Here is a 14227-nt window from a genome sequence, read left to right on the forward strand (position 1 = left end):
ACATTTAATCTTCTAAAGGCATCTGAGATTTAGATGTCACTGTTGCTGCTTTGCAGGTCAGGAAAACTAGGAACAGAGAGGTTAAGCCATCTGCACAAGGTTGTAGAGCTTGTATGTGGCAGAATGAAACCCAGGCCACCTTGATTCCAGAGTGAACGACGGGTGCAAAAACTCAAACAGGGAACAGCAATGCATAGCACATCCTAGGATCAGTGAGCATGGCAGGGTTGCTGTGAGCGGGCAAATGCCTAGTCCCCTTATGCAAATGCAGTAGCTTTTAACACTTTACAGGAAAACGAAGCACAACTTGAGGACAGAGTTCAACTTTTTGACCTCAGGAGTCACCTCAAATGAACCTCAAAATGATATGATGGAAAAATTCCTTTAGTAGGAGACAAAAGACTAAACTTCTGGCCCATTATCCTCCAATTGTGTCATTTGAACTTGAATATGTTTCTTAACCTCCCTAGACCTTGGCTGCCTTGTTTATAAAAAGGAAATCTCTGGTCTGTTCAAAAGCACAAGGCTGAATCCAGTGACCCTGCAAGATGCCTATTAAATCTAAAATCCAGAAAATGGTAATTAGAGAGCTGTGGGTATCTATTTCTCTACTTAAGTTCACCGAAAAAAGAAAAAGAAAAAAATTCTAGTAAAGAAAGCTGTGGGTAAGGAGATCACTAAGTACCACCAAATTCCTCAGGGGACCATGGAAGACTTCAACCCTGCTCCATGGACATAGGTTTGGTTGGTTTTTACCAAGAGCAGAAGCCAGCATTTAACCTCCTGGCACCATTTCACCCAGGAACACACACATGCACACACCATCCCCACAGAAACACAGCAGGACAAGCGCAGAAAGGACAATAAAACACAGCCCAGATGGCCACTGACCTTCCAAATACGGGGTTCAGTTGTTTGGGGATGTATTTATCCCGGTCTTTGATTTCTGTCTTGCCAAGCTTGATCACAATGTAGGGATCTGATTTGCCATCTGGATCAGCTGGACTAAGATTAAATGCCTGGAAAGGAAAAAGAAAATGTCTTTGGCTCAATAGCTCTCAACGTTGGTTGTACACTGGGATTACCTGGGTGCTTTCAAAAATGCTAATGCCTGACTTCTGTCTCTAGATAGTCTGATTTAATGGGACAGGGCTTTGGGCTTTTGAAAAACTCCCTAGATAATTCTAGTGTGCAGACAAGGTTAAGAGTCACTAGCATCTGCATTTTGCTGTTAAAAAGAAAAATGACTGGCTTTGCCCAAGTTCAACTTTCTCTGGAGTCATCTCCTCGGTTGGAAAGAAGTTCTTGGCACAGAAAAACGAGAAAAATGCTGGACCGGGAGGCAGAAGGCATGAGTTTGAGTTCTAGTTCTACAGTCATGCACCTCTTTATGATGTCTTGGTCAAGGACTGACCACATGTACGATGGCAGTCCTGTAAAATTATAATGGAGCTGGAAAATTCCTATGATCCAGGGACATCATATCTGTTGCAGTGTTGTAGTACAACACATTACTCACATGTTTGTGGTGATGCTATAAGCAAACCTACTGTGCTAACAGTCATATAAGACTATACAATCACATATAGTACATAATACTTGACAATGACAATAAATAATGATGTTACTGGTTTATTTACTATACTATACTTGTTAAACTTTAGAGTGTACTTTTTCTATTTATTATAAAAAAGTTAACTGTAAAACATCCTCAGGCAGGTCCTTCAGAAGGCATTCAGAAAAAGGTGTTATTATAAGGGATAATAGCTCCATGCATGTGATTGCCCTTGAAGACCTTCCAGTGGGACAAAATGTGGAGGCAGAAGACAGTGATATTGATGATCCTGATCCTGCGTAGGCCTAGGCTAATGTGCGTGCATGTGTGTGTGTGTGTGTGTGTGTGTGTGTGTTTGTCTTACTTTTTAACAACAAAGTTTACAAAGTAAAAATAAAACAATTTAAAAATAGGAAAAAGCTTATCAGCTAAGGATGTCAAGAACATATTTGTATACAGCTGAACAATGTGTTTGTGTTTTAAGCTAACTGCTGTTTTGACCAGAGTCAAGTTAAAAAACCTTAAAAGTCTATAAAGTAAAAAAGTTATAGTAAGCTAAAGTTAATTTATTATTGAATAAGGACAAAGGTATTTTATAAATTTAGTGTAGCTTAAGTACACAGTGTTTCTAAACTTTACAGTAGCAGACAGTAACATCCTAGGCCTTCACATTCACTCACCACTCACTCACTGACTCACCCAGAGCAACTTCCAGTCCGGCAAGCTCCATTCAGGGCAAGTGCTCTAGACAGGTGTACCTTTTTTTCAAATCTTTCATACTGTATTTTTACTGTACCTTTTCTATGTTTAGATACACAAATACCATTGTGTTACAATTGCCTACAGTAGTCTACACAGTAACGTGCTGTACAGGTTTATAGTCTAGGAGTGCAATAGGCTATACCATCATGTAGGAGGCCATCTAGGTTTGTGTAAATACAGTCTGACACTTGCACAACACTGAAACAGCCTAACAACACATTTCTCAGAACGTATTCCCATTGTTAAGAAACGTACTACTATATTTCTTTTTTTTCTTTTTTCAGACAGTATCTTGCTCTGTCGCCCAGGCTGGAGTATAGTGGCGCAGTCTTGGCTCACTGCAACCTATGCCTCCCAGGCACAAGTGATCCTCCAACCTCAACCTCCCAAGTAGCTGGAACTATAGGCATGAACCACCACACCCCACTAATTTTTGTATCAGAGGTGGGGTCCCACCGTGTTGCCCAGGCTGGTCTCAAACTCCTGAGCTCAAGCAATCTGTCCACCTTGGCCTCCCAAAGTGCTGGGATTACAGGCATGAGCCACAGCACCTGGCCTTACTACATTTCTAAGTAGTGTGTGATATTGGGCAAGTCATGTCGACTCTCTGAGATCTACCTATAAAATCATGGGGTGGACCTGAAGGCCCTTCCCAGAACTAATGGTCTCTGAATCCATGACCCTGTGACTCTTGCATTTAGCACTGACCAGTTGAATGATGATCTGTTTCTGAGAGTAAAGTCTGATTCCAGACAACCTAGGCCTTAAACTGTCAAAGGCAAATACTTTCTAAGGAAAGGCCAGAGTAGGAGGATGGTAAGAAATGGTATCAAAAAGATGGAAAAACTCTGCAGCAATGAAAGCTGAGAAACAATTCCATATTTAGGACTCTATCCTGTAGATAGAATAGTGTGAGCCTATAAAGCTGTACGTTCAAGGATGTTCACTAGAACACTGTTTAATAGCCAAAAATTATAAGCAATCTATTTGTTGATTACTTGGGAATAAATACAATACAAAACAGTCCTTCCCATTTCTTCTTGTCACATCAGCCAATTTTAATTCTTTACAAAGCAGTTATCTCTGACATGAATGCTGTTCATTTATCTGTTCCTTTGTTTATTTTTATATCTTCCTAATTCTCACATCACCCTCAACTAGTATGTAATCTCCATGAGAGCAAGAGCACTGTTTATCTTGTTCATTACTTTACCTCTAGGACATAGAACAGAGTCTTCCTAATATTTATTGGATAAATAAATGAATACTACATTTATTCAAGAAAATGCTATACAGCTGCTAAAAGGAATGAGGACCTATACATACTAATTTAGAAAAAAATGGCCCATCTATCTTGTTAAGTAAGGAAAAAGAGAGGTGGGGAAATTTGATTTCTTTCTTTATGCAAGTTTTAAGTAGCATTTTTTTTTACTTGTTCGTGTTCTTTTAATTAAAAGATTTGAGAATTTAATTAATTAAATATTAGTGCGAGAGCAAACCACACATAATCAAACTACTAGAAATATCAATGAAAAGGATTGACTGTCCATAACTAGTGAATTTGCCTAGGACTGCCACCTTCTGACTCCCTGTTTGTTCAAGTCCCTCCTGTTCTCAAGTTCCAGCCCAAGGCCTCCCTCCCCCATGCTACCTCCTGGACAGAAACCTGATCTGTTTCTCTGGCCTTTGCCTAGAAGGTACTAAACACATAAAAGGTGTGCAGTAGATATTTTCTGAATGAATACATGAATAAGGAGACAGATCTTTCTCCAATCTCTGTAGTTCACAGAAATTCTTCCTTCTCCTTCCTACTGTTCATACTATTTCTGGATTCCCCAAACTGTATCTTAGAGAACTTTAGCTCTGTAAGATTTTCTGTAGTGGGGAAAAAGATAAGAGGCAAAAGTTTAGAAAATGCTGGTCAAGATTACAAATAGGGTTTATTTGCTTCTGAAAAGCTCAGAGCCTTGAATGTGCTAATGAGCTTTGTAAATCTCAAAGGCTGGAGAAGGAAATAAGCACTATTTCTCCAATGTATTTGAACATATGTTGTTTCCTAAGGAACGCCTATTTCTCCCAAAACACAAGTGACCTCCTGAACAAAATTTTGAAAAGGTTAGTCTAAAGCATCCTGAGGGTGGTGTTTCATGTTGACTACCCAACACTGTCAGTGACTCTACCAGTTCTTCTCATCTTTCCAACTACACTGTGACTTCTCTTTGAAGGCAGAGACTATGTTCTTTTCATCGCAACATCCCTGGCACGTAGTGGTTGTGGTGGTGATACAGAGGATGATGAAGGAAACCTGAGAACTGTATGATGGAAAAACATTTATTTCTCCCTTAGCATTAAAGGATAATTCATTTTTATTTTGTGTTATATTTATGTTTCTTTGAAAGAATGTAGGCAATGGAAGCAAACGGTTGACATAAAATAAGAGCATTAAAATAAAATACAATTACAAAAACTACATCCAAGGCCAGGAGATTAAAGCAAATCCATGAAGCACTGGGGTTCATATGGTTGCTTTGATAGAGCGTTAAATCTGGCCCTGAGCTTCTGCTAATGAGGCCGAGAAGTTTCATAATCAAAGTTTTGTGCTGTCATTATCAGAAAGAAGCTTAGAGGAGTTAACATCTTTCTTGGAAACACATTCAAAGCGAAATTTCCTACTGCAATAGTGCAGAGGCATGGCTGTGGGAGGAGAATTTCACAGTAACTGCTGCCCTGTTCTGCCTTGGTCCTTCCCCCTAACTGTCTTTCCTGTAGTTTCCTGCTTCTCTCCTATTTGGTTCCCTCTCCTGCCACGGGCAACCACAGGGAGCAGATAAAACTACACAGACAGAACAGTCCTGTATGCTCAGAAAAGCCATAACATGTCTGTTTTGCCAGCCTAACTTCATACCCCCATATGTTGAACCCCTAACTCCTAAGGTGACTGTAGTTGGAGACATGGCTTTAGGGAGGTAATTAAGGTTAAATGAGGTCATAGTGGTGCTGCTCTAATATGACAGGGCTAGTGTCTTTATAGGAAGAGGAGAATATATCAGAGCTCGCTCTCTCCCTATGTACACTTGCACAGAGGAAAGGCCATGTGAGGACACAGCAAGAAGGCAGCCATCCACAAGCCAGCAAGAGAGGCCTCACAAGACACCAACCCTGGTAGCAACTTAATTATAGACTTATGGCATTCAGAACTGTGGGAAAGTAAATTTCTGTTGTTTAAGCCTCCCAGTCTGCCATATATTTTATTATGGCAGCCTGAGCAGATAAATACACCCCCTCAAAGCAAACAAGGATGGCTCACCGCGACAATGTATACTCTGATCAGCACTGTGACGGGGTAACTGGGTGGAATCCCTTGCTGGATTCTCAGCTGCCCGCTGTCCTCAGAGCTAGAATCTTCAGGGCTTTTGTAGATGCAGAAGGAGCCCTGGAACCACAAAATGCAACCCACTGAAATGAGATGGTCGTATGTCCCGCCAAAACCCACAGAGAGCACAGTGCTGGGAAAATGAGCACAGCCTGGGAATCCGAAGGATCTGGGTTGGTGCTAAACTTGCCAGTTGGGTGTCCTTGGGCAATTTATGTAGCCTGCTTGCATCTGAGCTTCTTCATGGTACACCCATGAACTGGCATTGTACATTAACACCCCCACACAGGACTGTTATATGAGGAACAGAACAGATGGGACACAAAGTGCCTTTTACATGTGGGGTGCTGTGCTAGTGCTTCCCCCATTATCTCCTTCAATCCTGACTGCAGTATTCCTATTTCCAGACATAGCAACTGAGGCTTAGGGAGGTGAAGCACTTTGTTCCAGATCATGCAGTTGGTTAGTACTATAACTAGGATTTGAATCCAGATGGGCAAACTGTAATGCCTGTGCTATTTCCAACATAGCATGCTGCATAGAAAGGGCCCAGCCTGTTGTATGTTTATAGTGAATGCTGGCTACTACTTTGTGATGTTCACACTGTAAGTCTGCCAGATGAAGGGCTGGTGTTGCCTGATTAGTTTAATTGTCCAACTGGTAGGCTTGCATAAGTCACACATTTGGTATGCCAGGGGTAGAGAGAACAAAGTAAAGTTCAGTGTTCCTTTCAGGTAATGAGTCTGTCTCCTTATTTTTCACCAGACTGAGTTCCAATCCACTGGTCACAAACCAAAAATATCTTAAAAGACTGGGGTTAGATTTTGTGGAGCTCTAGAGACGGACTTGAGTACAAATTAAGGATTTTCCCTACACACATCCCACACCACAATTCCATTAACAGAATTGAGTCATACCTGACATTTATGGACAGGGAGAGCCAAATAAAAGGATTAACAATGGAACCTGCCTTAAATTTTCCTATGACTCGATCTCCATCAAGACCATGGTCATCTTCTGTAGACTTGCCTCTGAAGAGCTCAAAAGTTTTCACCCAGTCTTCAAAATTGTTGAATTCACTCTCGAGATCACCATCATATATCTTTAGGGCAAAGGAAGAAGATTGTGCTAAGAGGAAGGAAAGCCCAGGATTGATTTAACGAGAAATGCCAAGATTCTCCAAAACCAGCCTTGATATGTGTCCCTTGGGAAAATCTGAGGCCATTGGTAATTTATCTTCAGCAAGATAAGGAACATGGATTGGCTCAGCACTCCTGAAACTGCTACTATGAATTTTATGAAATGTTTTGATGAACTTTTAAATTCTAAAAAGTATAGGTAAATTTTTAAAAATTGTAATATATAAGTATAGACACAACAAACCTTTTAGAGCTAATTGATGCCATTGGTTGTTGGATATAGACTATAGTACTTTGAGGAGATTCAAATCAATAATGTTCATTAAATATCTAATTATTAACATATATAAAGTGATGGAATACTTGTTTTTATTTAATGCATATAGACATGAAGTTTCCAAGTGGAAAATTATATACATGCTTTGGAAATGCAAAATTGAGTTGAGTTTTACGTTTGGTAGTATAATTTACTTATTCAGCTTTCCTATATAAATTGTTTACCTAAATTGGTTATCTATATATATAGTTTTCACACTTCAAATTTTCATAGCCATCAATATACCTCTAGCTAATACCCTCTGACTAATATTAAGATTGGCCTAATGGAGCTGACTTTAGTTGGAGTTAAATCTCCTGCTACTTTGATTGTGTACACATTTGCATGATGATGACAAGCACCTAGAGATGAGCCAAGGGGAGCTCAAATGCTGTAGATTAATCTGCAAGGTCCACACTAAACAATTTAAGTTGTGTCCCTTCTCCACATGAGGGTATAGAAAATGGAAAATGAATAAGCTTCCTGTCTTGGCTTAAATGCATATCAAAGTTTACTTCTCTACATCAATGATAATGAAGACAAAATAAGTCAGTTAAACAAAGGCATGACTAGGGTTGACCCAAGCACTAACAGAACCACATTGCTGAGCATCCCTCCCCATCCATGGCACAGATGTCTGTGTCCCCACATACCTGCAAGATGGCCAGGTTGGGGATTCCATCATCTTTGAGTTTCTTCTTGAGCATTTTGTCTTTCTTCTTCTTTGGGCCATCTTCTATATCTACCGCTACCTCATCTGGCTTTGCCTCTGTGGATATTCAGCAGAAATTAGATTTCTCATGGCGGTTGAGATGAGAAGGAATAAAGCCAAGCTCCTTCTTTCCCTTTGCTCTGACATGTCCTATGTTGTGACCCTTCAGAAGTAGTAACTTGTGACCTTTCTTTTTAAAAAGAAACAGTAACTTTTTGCTGTAGGATTGTTACATATAGCCGGTACAGTGCCTGATTGCAGGGCACCCCATGCATATATAAATCCAACGTCAGTGGATCCCCTAGGGCTGGGCAATAGGAATAGGGCAATGGCCCTATTCTATGGGCCAATGTGTTACAGTACATGTAAGAACTCATTAAACTAGGCACAGAGAGAATAATTTGCCCATTCACCCAACTAGCAAAGAACAGACTTGGAACTTGGACTGACTCCAAAGCTTTTTGGAGTCACTCTCTCTCAGATCCATTAAGGGACTTAAGATAGATCTAGTTCAATATGAGGCTTAAATATCCTAAGGGTCTTGTGTGCAAAGTTGTTAGTGGGATTACTCAGCAATTTTTTAGCAGCAGGCTCTGCAGGGGAGAAACCGCCTGATACGGACTCTAGCTCTGTTATTTTCTAGCTGTGTAATGTTGGCCAAATTACTTGACCTCTTTGTACCTCTGTTTCATCATTCGCAAGGTGAAGATACTATTTCCTGTGACAAGGGGTTGGTCTTAGAATTACATGTACTAATTAGCAGTGGTCTGAGGAACTGAGCCTGGCTCTGGTTTTTCCGCCTCTATCAGCATCAAATGAAAGAACATTGACTGCTTAGTGTTACAATTGTATTTAGGCTGAGACCTACTGTTGGCCTGAATTGAGTTTGTGGTCATTTGAAATCTGAGGCCTCTCATTTGACCTTCTGCCAAACAAGAGCTGTCCAATCCTGTAGACGGAGTTTTGGAACCCAAATCCAGGTCTTTATACTCACCTCTAATAAAGTTTATCATGTTGATCTTGACGGGTCATCCAGATTGCTTCTATTTTTATTCTACAGTTTCTACATTAAGACTGTCAACATAGGAACTTGAGCCAAAGGGTCCATTCCAGCACGGAACTGAATTCAGAAGAACTGAGGTCTGGTTCCAGTCCAGCACCAAGAGCTACATGACCACATTTTAGAGTGCTGTCATCTTCCTGAGATTGTTTCTAAACTCAGGAAAGGAGGGAGTTGAGCTCTAATACACCTCCCATGGCTTCCATTTTACAATTTTCTTGTAACAATGGCCCTATTCTATGGACAAATATCCCCAGAATAGCTGCTTACCTGTATTACCTTTTTTTCCCTTGGGATTTCTCTCCTTTGCCTTTGAAAAAGGAGGAGACAAGATTATTGACACCTCAATACTTGATTTATTAATTCTGACTAACAATGCTAATTCAATTATCTCAGCCCTCTGCATTACCAGAGAACACTATTTTAAAAGAGTATTCAAACAGTCTCTAAGCAGTCCCCCAAAATGAAACCTCACTATAAAGATCTGGGGGTTAAGCCCAATAGGATGCCCTATCCTAGAAAGGAGGTATCCGCACATCCAAGAAAACTGTGATCAAGCTAGACATCTTTGTGCCCTATATGCAGCACCCTCTCAGCCATGAGGCAAGCAAACTATCTCCCCAATATTTTTCCACCTCCCTAGAACATCTCCCTGGTCTGCACCATGAGTTGTGTCTGTTGGCGTGTCTGGTCCTTGGGATGGTACCATAGATTGGGGAGGTTAACAGAGAAAGAGGAAAGGGCTGAGTTCTCACAGGAAGTGATAGTGTCCATTGCAGCAAAAGGAGGGAGGTTGGAGGCAGGGACTCACATTTGCTTTTTCAGTATATATCAATATTTGAGAAATAGTTCTAGATGCAACCATAGACTTTCCAAACTAAAGAATCAGAAGAGCATTCAATTAAATATAACATCGGAGTAATTTTTCTTCCCTTCCGTACTTAGGGGTGAGAAATCTTACCACACCCAGTTGCTGAGCTTTTGCCAGACTCTCCAGGCCTACTCCCCACTGGCTCTCTACCTTTATAACTAGATCTGTCTCATTCCATGGACAAGAGGCCCTGCTCTTGCTATGCAAACCCACTTATAGTACCATTTGCTAAGGTCATATGAACTTAGAATCCTGCTGGTGACTTGGGGTCCTTAGACTGGGGTATCTCCTGAGGCCCCAATAATTGATGCCCACCTGTCCAGAGACCCCATTTCTCCCTGCTGGACCCCCCGAGTCTGGCTGGGGGGCAGATCCCCCAGATGCCATGCTAGACTGAACATCCTTCCAGTATTTACAGCAGAGCTTGTGTCCTAGGGCCAGCTCCAGTCCAAAAAGTAGGAATTTTGTAATTCAGGATCTCTGGTTCTTCCAGGCTTCTTACCTTTCTGCAGTTAACAGAACCACACCTGACTAGGGCCTATGTACAGTGGCATTTAAAAGGAGGTTATCTAGGACTCAGGGTGGGAGAAGGTGCTGTTTTCTTATTGAGTCTCTTGACTGCCACAGGTAGGGGAGACTCTACCTTCTGGGCTTTCTTCAGGGAGGCATAATACTTAGACCACCAGTCAATCACGTTTTCAGCAGATTCATCTGCTATGGTCCTTTTTCTCCTCTTAGTGGACCTCCGGGAAGGTTTCCTGGGATCCTGGCAAGGGATGGGGAAATGAGTTATTAGTTCAACATCATTTGGCTGCATCCTGGTGGTCAACTGGCTTGTGAGGAAGTAAACATTTAGGTGTCCACTGGAAAACACACAGAGGTATCCACTGGTTTTGTGCTAGCAGCTCTCTGTATCACTTCCACAAATCAAAGTTCAATAATCTATTCATCCATTCATTCATTGATTATTAAGCGTATGTGAGATACTGTTTTTGACCTTAAGGATGTGTGGAAAATTAGACACAATCCCACACTGGATAGCTTAGAATACAGCAGCTAGGCATGCAACAAATGAGAACTAGACTGTATGATGCAATGCGGTATAGCAGGGTTATAAATCATTAAGCAATTAATATAAATGTTGTAATTCTCGGTTTCCTCAACTAGGGGCAATAATACCTACCACTGTCCTGAGGATTAAGTGACATAATTTAGGCAGTTCTTTGGTGTCATTGCTGATTTGAATGGGCACAAGTAAATGACTTCTATCACTTAAGTGATGGGGTGGCAGGAGAGGGAGTAATAGGCATGTGGTAGAAAGGAGGCATTTGTGGGAGAAGACAGGTGTCCTGCTGGAGCTACGGATGCAGGACTCACCAGGCATTCATCTTCCATTCACTCGCCAAGTCATCTCTTGAGTCTGTACCATGATCTAGGCACTCTATCGAGTGCAGGGGATATAGTGATGTTAAAAAATTATCTCTTACCCTGCTGAGACTCACGATTTTATGATGAATCTGAGATGAACACTGAATGATGAACACTGAATCTGAGAAGTCAATAGAAAGTCACAGGTGCAATGCTAGGGGAATGCAGCAAACCACGTAAGGCGTCACAGAGGGTTGCTGACCAGGGATGAGATGAGAGCAGACTGTGCAAATATCCGTTCCGTGCACCTATCTCACTTTTCCACTCTTTTTTTTAAAATTATTATTTCATTCTTTACCATTTGCTGGGCAGGTTGTTCCTTAAGACCTTTTTGTTTTTTTGAGATGGAGGCTTGCTCTGTTGCCCAGGCTGGAGGACAGTGGCATGATTTTGGCTCACTGCAGCCTCCGCCTCCCAGGCTCAAGTGATTCTCCTGCCTCAGCCTCTGGAGTAGCTGGGATTACAGGTGAGTGCCACCACACCTGGCTTATTTTTTTATTTTTAGTAGAAATGGAGTTTCACCATATTGGCCAGGCTGGTCTTGAACTCCTGGCCTTGAGTAATCTGCCCACCTCAGCCTCCCAAAGTGCTAAGATTACAGGCGTGAGCCACCATGCCTGGCCCCTTAAGACCTTCTTAAAATGGCCTTCTCTTTTAATTAAATTGGTACACCAAGATTTTTCACTCAAATATATAATTTAAAAAGATTAACCATATCCTTGTTTTGTGGTTCTTTGTGTACTTGTCAATCTCTCCTTCCAGAATCTTTACTATTTTACTCCTCTTTAGAATCCAAAAGATGCATCTTCTTGGTCCCATATGATCTTGTACAAAGTAGGACCTAAATATTTGTGGAACATGCTTGGATGAAGAAACCCATGGCCTTTCCAAGCTAATGAATTAAGAAGAGTTTCCGTTCAATTAAATATTACTGTCAATTAAATATTAAAGTGACTAGCACTTTAATTTCATGCACATTAACTTTCTGATCCTACAACAAAGCTGTGAAGTGGGTATCAATATCCTCATTTTACAAAGAATGAAATGATACTCAGAAATGTGAAGCCGCTTGCCCATGGTCACACTACAAGCAACTTCATATTGTTTGAGGCCTCCAATGCAAGCTCCAATGAGCCTTGTAAATATGGAGAGGGATTTTAGTCTGACCTTAGGTTTTCCATCTTTTGGTGGCTCCTGGGCTACAGGTTTGCATTCAGGCTCCAGCATCGGGGATGAGTCAGGGATGTCAACCAGGATGGCCGGCTGGGCCTGGGCAGAGTCGGGCACCGCTGTGGGAGGTGGCTCCACATCCACATAAATGTGATCTGCTGGGGGATCCTGGGAGGAGCTGTGGGCTCCAGAGGACTTAGGGGCTGTTAGCGAATCTGAAGTCTCTGAAATGAAAGCACATCAGGTCAGGGAGCTGGGCTGCATCACAGGGTGGTCATTTCAGGAACCTAATACTAGGAATCAGTCAGATCTGGATTCAAATATGTCAGGTTGCTAATATTTCTGAACCTCATTTTCTTATGTATAAAATGACAGTAAAAATACCCATCTCACTGGGAGGATGAAAGGAGACCATGATGTAAGGCGTCTGGCACATAATAGGTCATCAATAAATGGTTGTATTTGTTAATGATCATTCAAAGTAATTTTAATCAATCGTGGTCATTGGGATTATGAAAATAAAGGTTTCGGGTACAGATTCTGTGTCAGGGGGGTTGTCTCCCTGCTGTGGGTTAATCTAGGGAGGCTTTGGAGCTCCAGAGAGCCATGAAGCCCCCAACGGTAGGCAGAACCCTGAGCACATAAGTACATGTGCCTGGCAGGGAGCAGGGGTATGCCCAGAGCTTCGTGAGATTCTTAACTGGGCTGCTGATGCCATAGAAAGGTTAAAACACTGTCCTTTACTGCCAAAGGTCCTCATCTCTCCATTTTATGCTGTAGGAGTCAGTACTCAGGAACATTTCCCAGTTCAGCACCCCCATGGCTGCCAGAAACTCCAGAGTTTCTCTCCCCACATTTGCTGACTTTCCAACAACAAATTCAACCCAACAAACTCTTATGGGTATCTGCTTCATACTGGGCATAGAGACAAACCAGTGAGACAGACTAGAAATCTTAGAAATGGACAGGGGATGTATGGCAACTTGGTTTACGAGAAAGATGGCAGTACAAATCATTGGGAAAATGAATGATAGGTTAGCAGACCCTTTGGGGGAAAAATGGTGCTCTCTATGGAGAAAAATGCAGCTGAATCTCCACTTAAAATCATATATACATGCAGATGATTAAAGATCTAAATGAGAAAGCTGAAACTATAAAGCTAGTAGAAGAAAATATAAGATAATACCTTTGTGACCAAGGGGTGAGAAAAGATTTCTTAAACAAGACTAAAAATATAAACTATAAAGTTTAAAACATGGAGGGGTCTGATTATATCTCAATCAAGGATTTCTGCTCATAGGTACGAATACAGACAAGGTTAGTAGTTACCATACTAGGAAAAGATATAAACAATATCTACAATCTATAGGATTTTAACATCTAGAAAATACAAAGAATTTGTGAATCAAAAAAAATTAAAGCACATAAAATATGGGCAAAGGACATGAACTGGCATCACAGAAAGAAGATGAATATGGCAGCAAGGATATGAAGGGTGTGCAAACAGTTGCAAGCAGAGAAATTCAAGTTAAAATAAAAATTAGATACTAATCTATATCCACAGAGTAGCAAAAAGCTAAAACCAAACCAAAGCAAAACAAAAACCTAGAAAGTTGAATAATAGCAGGTGCTGCTGAGGAGGAGAAAAATAGGGTCCCAAATGCAGAAATGGTAGTATAGACTGATGTAGACTGGTGTAGATCAGTGCGGCTCTCTGGAGTGCCCCCTGGTGCTAATTAATGAAAATACATGTGCGTATTTCCTGGGACCTAGCGATCTCACCCCTGGGTGTACATTCCAGAGAAATTCCCACATAGCATCTTCCCTCAGGGAACACACAC

At 41.3% G+C, this 14227-nt stretch overlaps 1 protein-coding gene across 1 annotated transcript in view; it reads right to left on the reverse strand.

Annotated features, from left to right (window-relative positions):
- Positions 1 to 14227, reverse strand: part of FER1L6 (fer-1 like family member 6) — a 175218-nt gene that overhangs the window by 48543 nt on the left and 112448 nt on the right. Inside the window, 7 exon segments of the mRNA XM_030937899.1 lie at positions 892 to 1019; positions 5625 to 5750; positions 6661 to 6792; positions 7799 to 7914; positions 9188 to 9227; positions 10432 to 10554; positions 12384 to 12610. Coding sequence (XP_030793759.1) covers positions 892 to 1019; positions 5625 to 5750; positions 6661 to 6792; positions 7799 to 7914; positions 9188 to 9227; positions 10432 to 10554; positions 12384 to 12610 — 892 coding nt within the window.

The sequence above is a fragment of the Rhinopithecus roxellana genome, chromosome 9, assembly GCF_007565055.1.
Source record: "Rhinopithecus roxellana isolate Shanxi Qingling chromosome 9, ASM756505v1, whole genome shotgun sequence".
Taxonomy (NCBI): domain Eukaryota; kingdom Metazoa; phylum Chordata; class Mammalia; order Primates; family Cercopithecidae; genus Rhinopithecus; species Rhinopithecus roxellana.